Source organism: Pseudophryne corroboree, chromosome 9 (genome assembly GCF_028390025.1).
Source record: "Pseudophryne corroboree isolate aPseCor3 chromosome 9, aPseCor3.hap2, whole genome shotgun sequence".
Classification (NCBI taxonomy): Eukaryota; Metazoa; Chordata; class Amphibia; order Anura; family Myobatrachidae; genus Pseudophryne; species Pseudophryne corroboree.
In genome coordinates, this window is record NC_086452.1 from 443,867,321 (window position 1) to 443,878,332 (window position 11,012).

Below are 11,012 nucleotides of genomic sequence, written 5' to 3' on the forward strand. Positions count from 1 at the left end.
GAAGTGACCGCACAACATTATCACCGCATTTGGAGAAAATATGTTGCGTGGTGTGAAGCCAAGAAGGCCCCAACGGAAGAATTTCAATTGGGTCGATTCTTACATTTCCTGCAGGCAGGATTGTCTATGGGCCTCAAATTGGGGTCTATTAAAGTTCAAATTTCGGCCTTATCAATCTTCTTCCAGAAGGAATTGGCTTCAGTGCCTGAAGTACAAACTTTTGTCAAGGGTGTACTACATATACAGCCCCCGATTGTGCCCCCAGTGGCACCGTGGGATCTAAACGTAGTTTTGGATTTTCTCAAATCTCATTGGTTTGAGCCTCTCAAATCTGTAGATTTGAAGTATCTTACATGGAAAGTAACCATGCTACTGGCCCTGGCTTCAGCCAGGAGAGTTTCAGAGTTGGCGGCTTTATCGTACAAAAGCCCATATCTGATTTTCCATTCGGACAGGGCAGAACTGCGGACACGTCCTCATTTTCTCCCTAAGGTGGTTTCGGCTTTTCACTTGAACCAGCCTATTGTGGTGCCTGCGGCTACTAGCGACTTGGAGGACTCCAAGTTACTGGACGTTGTCAGAGCATTAAAAATATATATTTCAAGGACAGCTGGAGTCAGAAAATCTGACTCGTTGTTTATATTGTATGCACCCAACAAGATGGGTGCTCCTGCGTCTAAGCAGACGATTGCGCGTTGGATCTGTAGCACAATCCAACTTGCACATTCTGTGGCAGGCCTGCCACAGCCTAAATCTGTAAAGGCCCACTCCACAAGGAAGGTGGGCTCATCTTGGGCGGCTGTCCGAGGGGTCTCGGCATTACAACTTTGCCGAGCAGCTACGTGGTCAGGGGAGAACACGTTTGTAAAATTTTACAAATTTGATACTCTGGCTAAGGAGGACCTGGAGTTCTCTCATTCGGTGCTGCAGAGTCATCCGCACTCTCCCGCCCGTTTGGGAGCTTTGGTATAATCCCCATGGTCCTGACGGAGTCCCCAGCATCCACTAGGACGTTAGAGAAAATAAGAATTTACTTACCGATAATTCTATTTCTCATAGTCCGTAGTGGATGCTGGGCGCCCATCCCAAGTGCGGATTGTCTGCAATACTTGTACATAGTTATTGTTACAAAAATCGGGTTATTATTATTGTTGTGAGCCATCTTTTCAGAGGCTACTTCATTTGTTATCATACTGTTAACTGGGTTCAGATCACAAGTTGTACAGTGTGATTGGTGTGGCTGGTATGAGTCTTACCCGGGATTCAAGATCCTTCCTTATTGTGTACGCTCGTCCGGGCACAGTACCTAACTGAGGCTTGGAGGAGGGTCATGGGGGGAGGAGCCAGTACACACCATGTGATCCTAAAAGCTTTCTTTAGATGTGCCCTGTCTCCTGCGGAGCCGCTATTCCCCATGGTCCTGACGGAGTCCCCAGCATCCACTACGGACTATGAGAAATAGAATTATCGGTAAGTAAATTCTTATTTTTTGTTTTTAAATAAAATTTGTATATACTTTAAATGTTCTTAATCTAGTTCAGTCAAAAAAAAGACAATTTTAGTAGCGGTTTTTGAAGAAAAAAAAAATTAAAGTGGTTAATGGTATTGTGCTGTTGAGGCCCCACTAAATCACACGCCCATTGTGCACAATTGCTGTGACGTTAGAGACTCCGTAATGGCACTAGGTCTATTTGCGGCTCTTACCCACTGGCACTGCATTTAACACTAATGGGACCATGGTGTTCATTCCTGCACCCAATCAGTGAGGGTGTAGACGGGGGCAGTGTTCGCAGGAAGGTTACGTTTGGCACCTTGAGTAATCTAGCTGGGGCTTTTAGGACCCCATTTGACCTGTGCCTGCATCTTACTGCTTAGCTGGGATTTAGATCGACACCTGGTGACAGAGTTTCCCCAGTAAGTGGCACTTGCTCTGCAGTACCCTGTTCTCCAAATTCTTCTTCATTACCAGTCTTAAAACACGCTCCAAAGTGCAATAAGTAGGGATACTTTTAATTGCCCTGTACATTGATGATTTGTGGTGTACATGAGCCGTTGCTGCTTTAGGTAAATGGGATCTGTTGTGTTAGCCAGAAACCAATTTCAAAACCATCACACTGCCTTTGAAATCCAGAACGTCTGTAGTGAATTAGAAGTGATTTTGTCACAATTACATTATGTATAGTGTAGCGCTTTTTCTGTAAAGCGCCTCAAGTCCTGTTGGAGAAAGAGCGCTATATAAATAAATTTATTATTATTATTATTAATCCATCCTCCCAATTTACATGTAGTGCTCTAGGTTATCCTTGTTGTATTGAAGGTGAAGAATGTGGTAGTTCTGCAGAGTATGGTTAAACAGCGCCATCTAGTGGGCAACATGAAACGTTCTACTTGTTCGATATTGATATTTGCAATTGTTTTGTGTCAATCAACTGGAGAAGACACACACGGTTCAGTGTGTTTTCTGATGGGGTCCTGGTCTTCTTTAATTTCTCTCCTATCATTTCATATGCTTGTATTGTGTGTTGCTGAATGCTTTTAATTGTGTTGATACAGTAGATCAGGGGTGGCCAACCAGTCAGAGGCAAAGAGCCAGAAAAGTTCTGTAGTCAAGGGGAAGAGCCACTATCTTGCGCGCGCCAAAGACGCATGCAGAAAAATGGGGGCGTGGCTTAGTTGTCTCAAAGCCACACCCCATTTTTGTGCGCACACCTTTCGGTATGACGTTTGTAGGTGTATGACCTAGTGTCATAACCCCGTTTTAGTCATGTTGTACAGTGCCACATATATAATGCCCCAGTACAGTGCCACATACATATCAAAACGCCAAACGGGTGCCCCCGCAGTGCCAGATACATGGGTGCCCCCGCAGTGCCAGATATGCCCCCAGTGCCTGCTACGTATGTCCCTGCAGTGCCAGATATGCCCCTACAGTGCGCTCCCCCACCCACCCAGAGCTGCTCACCACTCTGCTGCGTAAGAGGGGAGTAGGGCACAGCATGCACCTCTCCTGCCCCTCAGTCACCGCCGCCGGAGAGAGACTATCTTCAATTCGGCTCCGGGCCGTGAGCCAATCAGAGCTCACGGTCCGGCAGCCAATCAGGGCCCTTAGCTACCAGTCTGTGAGCACTTATTGGCCCACAGGCTGGCACTGAATTGAAGATAATCACCGCAGCCGGAGGAGACCTTATAGAAGTATGTGTTCCGGGCTGTGTCGGGCAGCGGTGGCCGGGAGCGGATCGAGCCACATGCGGAGGATGAAAGAGCCGCATGCGGCTCGTTAGACGCGGGTTGGCCACCGCTGTTGTAGATCATTGTTGCGCTTAAACCAAAGCATATTTCTAGTGACTACTTGAGGGGTGTAGTGTGCTGCATTGTCTTATCCATGAATAACTAATAGTGTTTATAGCGCTTATCACATGACATAATAGGGATTTCTTCATAAAAAGTCAGAAATGTAAAGCAGCACTGATTGTGGGGCTTCATCCCACCACTTCGCCCTCTGGCATCGACTTCTAATGTCTGGGCTGAAGAGGCCTCTCAGGCAGTGTGCAGTCAGCACTGAGAATAAGGCAGAATGTTTATCTTTGCATTGCTGTAATGCTCTAACCACTGCTGGTCATTCTGTTTGTTTCAGGACCGAGTCACCTTCAGAAGAATAATTCTTAAAAACAATGCCAGAAAAAGAAAGATGTACGAGATCTTTGTAGAATCTGTGCCCATCCTGAAGTCCTTAGAGGTGAGGCTGGGGTCACGTACTCTTATGCTTGCTGGAAAGTTAGACTATTATGTATATTACTTAATGTGTACTCCCATGGTATTACTGTAAGTGTGGGTGTTTTGTGTGACCATATACTGTTTTTTTATTTATTTATTTTTTTTGTGTTTTTTTTAGCTTTCTGAGCGAATGAAAATTGTTGATGTAATAGGAGAAAAGAATTATAAGGATGGTGATCGCATTATTGCACAGGTAAGGTGTGTGTGTGTGTGTGGGGGGGGGGGTAGTGCCATACACTACATCTACATTTAGCAGTAGAGTATACTGTAACAAGTGATGTTACTGTGGCTAAAAGAAGTTTGTTCCCTAGGGGGATAAGGCAGACTGTTTTTTCATTGTTGAATCGGGAGAAGTAAAAATAATGATGAAAAGCAAGGTACGTGCTTGTGTTTTGTTTTTGTTTTTTTTTTGTTTGTTTTTTTACTTGTTTGTCTGTCTTTCTCCACTTTCTTCTTTACTTGTTCCAACGCTTATCCGTACCCCATACTACATTACCAATACCCTGTACCACTCTGGGCATGGCAAACCTAAGACTCTATACATCAAAGCTCCTGTACCCTGCTCTACAGCTTTTCCTGAACTGATGATATTGTAATCTTGTGTTCTTTGTAGACGAAGAGCGGCCAAGAAAGTAACCAGGAAGTAGAGATAACGCGATGTAGAAGAGGACAGTATTTTGGAGAACTTGCTCTGGTTACTAACAAGCCCAGAGCCGCATCTGCATATGCAGTGCAGGACGTAAAGTGTTTAGGTAATAATCTTCCCCTTACACGGCTGGCAGACCTATGTTTCTATATTGGTTTTACACAACTGACTGCCAATTTATCCTGCCCACTAAAGTTGTGTAAATGTTTAAGGGTTTTGAACGTTATCTTGAAATTTTCGCATGTCAAAAACCAGATATTACTAACCGCATGTCTGATGCGGTTAGTAACCGAATGGAGGGTGAGTGAAGTTATGTCACAATTTTCTAAAAATAAATAATTTTTAAAAAAAAGTTTGTTTTAATGTATGAAGGTGTTCTGACCTAGGGATTGTAGTAACAATGTTATTTTAAGTGTTAATTGTCATTTTTGTGGCTGAAAGTGCTGTCCAATTCTTAAGTCAGAAATATAGTATCTTCTAAATATCTGTTTTTTTCTAAATGTCACATGACACCTACGTCCACTCACCTCTTCAGTTATCTTAAGACATGAACGCTCACTGAGTTTATTGCAGCCTTATTGGAAGTCCTGTGCTTTTGCCCCTTGTGCTATTCAGCTACATAGTGGTATAGTAGCATAGGCTCTGCAGAATGCGGCTGGCATGTGTGACTGCTGAACATCCAGGTGTGGGACCTGTTAATGCTTGCTGCTTAGGGTTCTGTGTTCTGGTAGGTTTACAGTAGCCTAAAAGTCAGAATGTGTTTTCCCTGGTCTTGGCCTCCAGGACTCTGCTGAGGCCCCTGCAGGTCAGATCTCATCGGCCACCTGAGTGGAGCAGTGCTGATGTATAGATTATATTATGGCATGGCCGTCACTTACATCTCCTCTGCTTTATTTCAGTTATGGACGTACAAGCCTTTGAACGATTACTGGGCCCTTGCATGGACATTATGCAGAGAAACATCACGCATTATGAGGAGCAATTGGTGGCATTATTTGGTTCCAGCATGGACCTTAGAGATCCAGGAAAGTAGGCACCTTGTTACCTTAGTGCTTTCTCTGTCCAAGACACAGCCAGGCGCCTCCTGTCACGTACGCAGCGCACACAAGGGGGCGCAGAACAGTCACTTCCTGCTGTTGTCTTGGGGGAATTTTTTTTTCTCTTCTGTTTTTTAGGAAATGAATAAAGAATTCAGCACCAGAGGCCAGGTAGAAATCCAATCTATGCCATCGGTTTGCTGCTGAGATCCCGTTATTAGACCTTCTAAAAAAAAATAATAATAAAAACATAATGTGCCTTTCTTTTTATACTTCCCTGGTTAAGAATGGCATACTTTGTGTGAGCGGCTGCTCCGGAGTCTCCGAAGTACACCCAGAATAAGATATTCATGAATTTACCACCATCATTGACATCCACTTTCTACAAAAATGGAAGAAAAAAAACAACTTAGAATATATAGCAAGCTTGACCGCTAATGATTGTATTTTTTATTTTCTTTCTGAAAATTTCTGTGTTGCTCCTAATGATCAGGAAAGTTTCCTTGTGCTGTAGAATTCCTTTTTCTTTTTTTCTTTTGTCACGTAAAAACGAAATGTGTTCTGACTTGAGTATCCGATATTGGTTTCCTGTCTGGAATTTTTGGTTCTTGTTGATTATAACAGCTTATTAGGGAGATCAGGAATGTTCGCTTGAATTCTGATTGACCCCTTCATGCAGTATATTTTAAATTCACATTTTCTTAGCCTCCTCACCATACAAAATTGAGAACCATGTGAGATATATACCTTACAATCAGCATTTTACCAGTCTTTAGGGCCAAACCTCTTTACTAGGAGTATTTAAACTTAGCCTTACCTTGGCTGTCATTTAGTCCTGTGTCATGGCAGCACCTGGGAAGCGTGAATGAGCAAATCACTACCTGGGTGGCTTTTCCACCATTCCCAATAGCAAAGTATGTTCCCCCGGTGGTTGGTGTACCAATTTTGGAAAACTTTTTAACGTGAAACTATTTATGCAAATGCTATTTTGATGGCTTGCTCCTATTCTGGGATTATTTATGTATGGTACTTTTTTTTTTTTTAATGCCTAAATGACAACAAATTGATTTTTACACCAATGTCTGCCCCCCAACTTTTTTTTTTTTTACTGTTACTTTTTTCATGTAGTGGTTTTGCTATGGTGATGTTAATAAATGTACGGCAGAGTAACAAAGCTACTGACAGACATGGCATTTAATGACGAGCATGTTGTGACTGTTACCATCGCTGGTCTAGTGTGTTGGCGTGAGAGACCCTCAGCGAGATGTTTCCAGTATTTCCGATCATTTCCTAGCACTTTTTAGACTGTTCTCAGGCTGTAGAATATGTGGCAGCTTCCTTGGCTATTAGAATGCACTATTGTGGCTAATCGTTTTTCATTTGGCGATTTGTATTGGAAAGCTATTGTGTCCCTGTATAGCCATAATGACCAAATGAGAGGTTCTAGTTACAGGCATAGATTGACATTTAATGGGTAACCACTGTACAGTGTATTGATTCTTCTCTTGACCCTTTTTATAGGGCATTTAACGGAGATTTGCATTAGTGGAAATTGCTGGGGTACGTCTTGCTATGTGCAGATACTGCTGCGTGGTTTGGGGTATTGCTTCTGCCATCAGTGGCTCTCCCTGCCACCTCAGGAGGAAATGCCATGCATTTATCCCCTTCTCTGTAGGTACAATTATTTGTTGCTAATGTGCTCCTAGCCCCAGTATTGACTGCCTCCTTTCCTATATTTTAAATTTAAATAAAAATGTTAAAAAGAAAATAGATGCATATTGTCAGTTGATGTAATAAAATAAAGGGCACATACAGTAAATTATTTTGATTGTAAAGTACCTCCTGTTTTCTCTTTGCGGGCAGTATTACCTATAATTTTGCTTTAATTTTTTTTTTTTTTTTTTTTACAATGCAAAGTTGGCAGTGTTGATTTTGTAGTAAAATACATAAATATATATATTATATATTTTCCCACCCACAGAGGTCATGGTTAATATTGAGCCGACAGAAATATTTATTACCTACCAATGCCTTTACCGCCAGACTATATGTGTCTGCCTACGGGGGGGGGGGGGGGAGGGGGTTTCAGCAATGTTTTTTTGTGCGTTTTTGTTTTCCCCACCTTTTGCAATGTCCAGTGACAAGCAAATTATGAATCAATTAGGCCGCGTGATGGTTAAACCGAAGCCAGAGAGAGAGGTTTAATAAGAGAGCTCAGCAGCAAAGTGTCTAATGCAGCAAAGTCTGGTGAGACGTTTGGGGATTTTACTTACCTTTTGTAGCCTTGCTTTGTAGTCGTGCTGTTGGTGAGAGGAGCATTTTCTAATGGTCACAAGCATCCTGGCCGACCGTAGTTCTGTTTTTTTATGTCACAGCACAAATTTCACATTTTAAAAGTTATATATATATATACAAATTGCTCTTGTTAAAACACACAACTGTTCTGCACAGTTAAACAAAAAACAAAAAAAACTAAACAAAAAAAATCTTTGAATGTCACCTTCCATTATTTTCCTCTGTTTCCAGTTGAACGTGTGATTTCTGTTACTGACGTGTACGTAAAGATTTGCCAAAATGTTTTTTTTTTTAACTCCACTTTTTTTTTATTTTTTTTATTCAAATACTCCATTAGTCGGCAGAAGATCTTGCATCCTTCATGCTGCAGGATTTCTAGGTTTTATTTTCTTGTGTTGTCACATGCATCCTTTTTCTTTTTCCTTGAGGCCTTCCTTTTGGTTTATACAGATAATGTTTTATTTCATGCTACAGGGCTATGTTGAGGAATGCCTGAGATGCCCTTAGTCTCGCGCAGTCCGGTGTGCGTTAAAGGCGCACATGTTTTTACCCCGTTTGCTTATACCAACACAAATGTATTTCTGACTGAAAGAAGCTACCTCAAGGTGTTAAGTGCTTTGCAGATCTTTCACCTGTACCCCCCCTTCTACGTGTTACTACTGGTTCTCTTTGTTATATTGAAATGCGTTTGTCACTTACACTCAGCGGAGATAGTTATTTAGTGTGCTGAAGCATTCTACATCGGAGACACGTGAGATCGTGTCACTAGCTCCCTAGGGAATTGACGGATGGATCCTTCATCCTTAATAAGGCTACCAGCCCGCCGAATGACAGCGTGCTCTGGTTGTAGGTGACAAGTGCACAACGCAACTATTGTTTCTGTCTTTTGATTGGTATTCCCCTGTTCTTTGACACTCCAACAGTATTTACAGAAGCAGGGAGTACACAGTCAGTCTTGACCTCCCTGCAACATTACACCGATAGACTCCTTCCAGCGGGATTTCAAATATTTAAACTGATGTTTTATTAATAAATGACGAGATTATTATCTAGATGTTGCCTAGTCTTTATTCTGCTCACAGCTGCCGTGTAGACGCAGCACAATGTTTTTCTAAATGCTGTGTTTTTGTTGTGTGTTTTTTTTTTTTTTTTTGGAATATATTAATAAAATGAGACTGCTCGGTTTTGTAGGAAGCGCCACCACTGTTCTGCGATGCCGGGGGGTGTGCAAGGTTTGTTTTAAAGTAAGATGACCATTTAAAAGGCTTTGTCCTATAGTTCTGGCTCATTGCATGTGTGTTGTCAGCAGGTAAGTTGGATGCAGTAATCTGGGGTTTGATACCCTTTCTTGGTAACGTTTTGCTGCATGGTGTTTTTTTGAATCCTAAAATTGAGGACTAAATCTTTTAATATGTGTGTGCTGTGCATTATGACATTGCCCAGACTCAAACAGCTGGTTCCTTTAATCGGTGGAGAGCGAATGCCGCAAATCTACATTGTGAAGAAAACATAGCCATGATCGGGCAAGATCTCAACTGGTGGTTGAGTCGCAATGTAACCAGGATTTACCTGTGCATGGTTTACTCCTGTCAGGAGGTGATTGAAGATAACTGCGTTAGGAGGAGAAGCTGTCCTCCACACCAATTGTAATATATACAATATACTTATCACCCACTGTCACCCAATCTCTCCCTTTGACCTACTGTCTCTCCTTGTCACCCACTGCTTCTCAGTCACTCTCCCTCTCGCACTTTGCCTCTACCAGTCCCCCTTGTGAAATGTGGCCATATTGAGAACATGGGGAGGATGAGGGAGGGGGGCCTAAAGCATATTTTGGACCTGGGCCCGCCACTGACGAGTTCTGCCACTGGATGCGCTGTAATGTTGGATGTGTTGAGATGTGCAGCATGGTCAGGAAAGCAGTTACTCCCTAACGCGAATTACATGAGTGGGTATCTTAGTGGTTTTCATTTTCAAACTTGTTTTTGTGACTTGTTCAATGAAGAAGTACAAATTATTATCCTTAATGTGGTGTCAAAATCGGTCTGCTGCAACTTAGAAAGTTCATGTACGAACAGAAACGGTGGAAACACAACAAAAAGAAAAAATGCAAGAGTTACACTACAAAATAATGCATAACATATGAGGTACAAGCTATATAGCCTTTGCTGCACACGTCCTAATACCCACTAAGCTGCGCCAGCTGTATCCAAACGTTTGGTCCTGTTGGCAGTGGGGAGGTGATATAGGGGAGGAAAAAGACCATGAAGGATGGTGGCCCTGCTCATGAGAGCCTATAATGTAAAGGAAGCGGTGGGGGCAGATGACGACATATGGGAGGGTCAGTGAGCAAGTAGCATAGGTGTCGATTCAATTCAGCACGCTGTTAATAGATGAGGTCCTGGAGCTATTCAGTTCAGTGCACTGTTAATAGAGGAGGTCCTGGAGCTATTCAATTCACCATGCTGTTAATAGAGGTGGCTCTGGAGCTATTCAGTGCGCTGCTATGTTGGAGAATGCCGCTACTCGCACTTGTTAATTCAGAGAATGCCTGTTCTCATGACTAAAGTGCCCTGCTCTGATGCTGTTTGTGCCGCGTTGAGGAATAAAGCTGTTCCTAAAATGAGATGTTTTAGTTCTAATACACCTGAAGCGTCTTCTGGATAAAATAAGAGGAGATGCTTGCTTTGGTTGGTTAGGATAACAATCATGGACAATGCTATTTCTCCTTCATCCACTAGGGGACACTGGAAAGGCTTAAGACCGTGGGGTATAGATGGTGGTAGTTGGGAGCTGGGCACTTTAAGAAATTTAAATATGTGACTGGCTCCTCCCCCCTCTAGACCAGTTTTAGAAATGTGCCTGAGGGAGCTGGATGTCTCTCTGGGCTGCTCCAGATTTCAAGGGATCTTTTGAAAATTCATGAGGACAGACATGCAGCGTACTGCCTCTGCATGTTTGAGTCGTGAGAGCTACTGGGAGGGATCCTGTCACAGCTGGATAAGCTAGGGCCAGGATCCCTGGCTATAAGGACATCCAGTCCTTTGGGTGTGCAATGCTGCTACAGAAGACTGCAGTTGATTCCCCTTAGCCATGTGCCAAACCCGGTCAACATGGCAGTAAATCATGAGTATTAGCCAGCGCTCTGATTAGCAGAGTGACTGGCACCTTAGGCAGGGAGAGCATAGGCTGCCTGTATTTGTAAAATGCTTAGCAGTCTAATGCTGGGGATCATGGAGTCAGTGAAGAGGCTGTATAGC

At 42.9% G+C, this 11,012-nt stretch overlaps 1 protein-coding gene across 1 annotated transcript in view; it reads left to right on the top strand.

The window, feature by feature from the left end:
• Nucleotides 1-8,804, top strand: part of PRKAR2A (protein kinase cAMP-dependent type II regulatory subunit alpha) — a 97,646-nt gene extending 88,842 nt beyond the window's left edge. The window contains exons 7-11 of the mRNA XM_063941146.1: nucleotides 3,635-3,736; nucleotides 3,893-3,967; nucleotides 4,086-4,151; nucleotides 4,388-4,526; nucleotides 5,320-8,804. Coding sequence (XP_063797216.1) covers nucleotides 3,635-3,736; nucleotides 3,893-3,967; nucleotides 4,086-4,151; nucleotides 4,388-4,526; nucleotides 5,320-5,453 — 516 coding nt within the window. The 3' untranslated portion in view covers nucleotides 5,454-8,804. The remainder of the gene's footprint in view (nucleotides 1-3,634; nucleotides 3,737-3,892; nucleotides 3,968-4,085; nucleotides 4,152-4,387; nucleotides 4,527-5,319) is intronic.
• The last annotated feature ends 2,208 nt before the right edge of the window (nucleotides 8,805-11,012 follow it).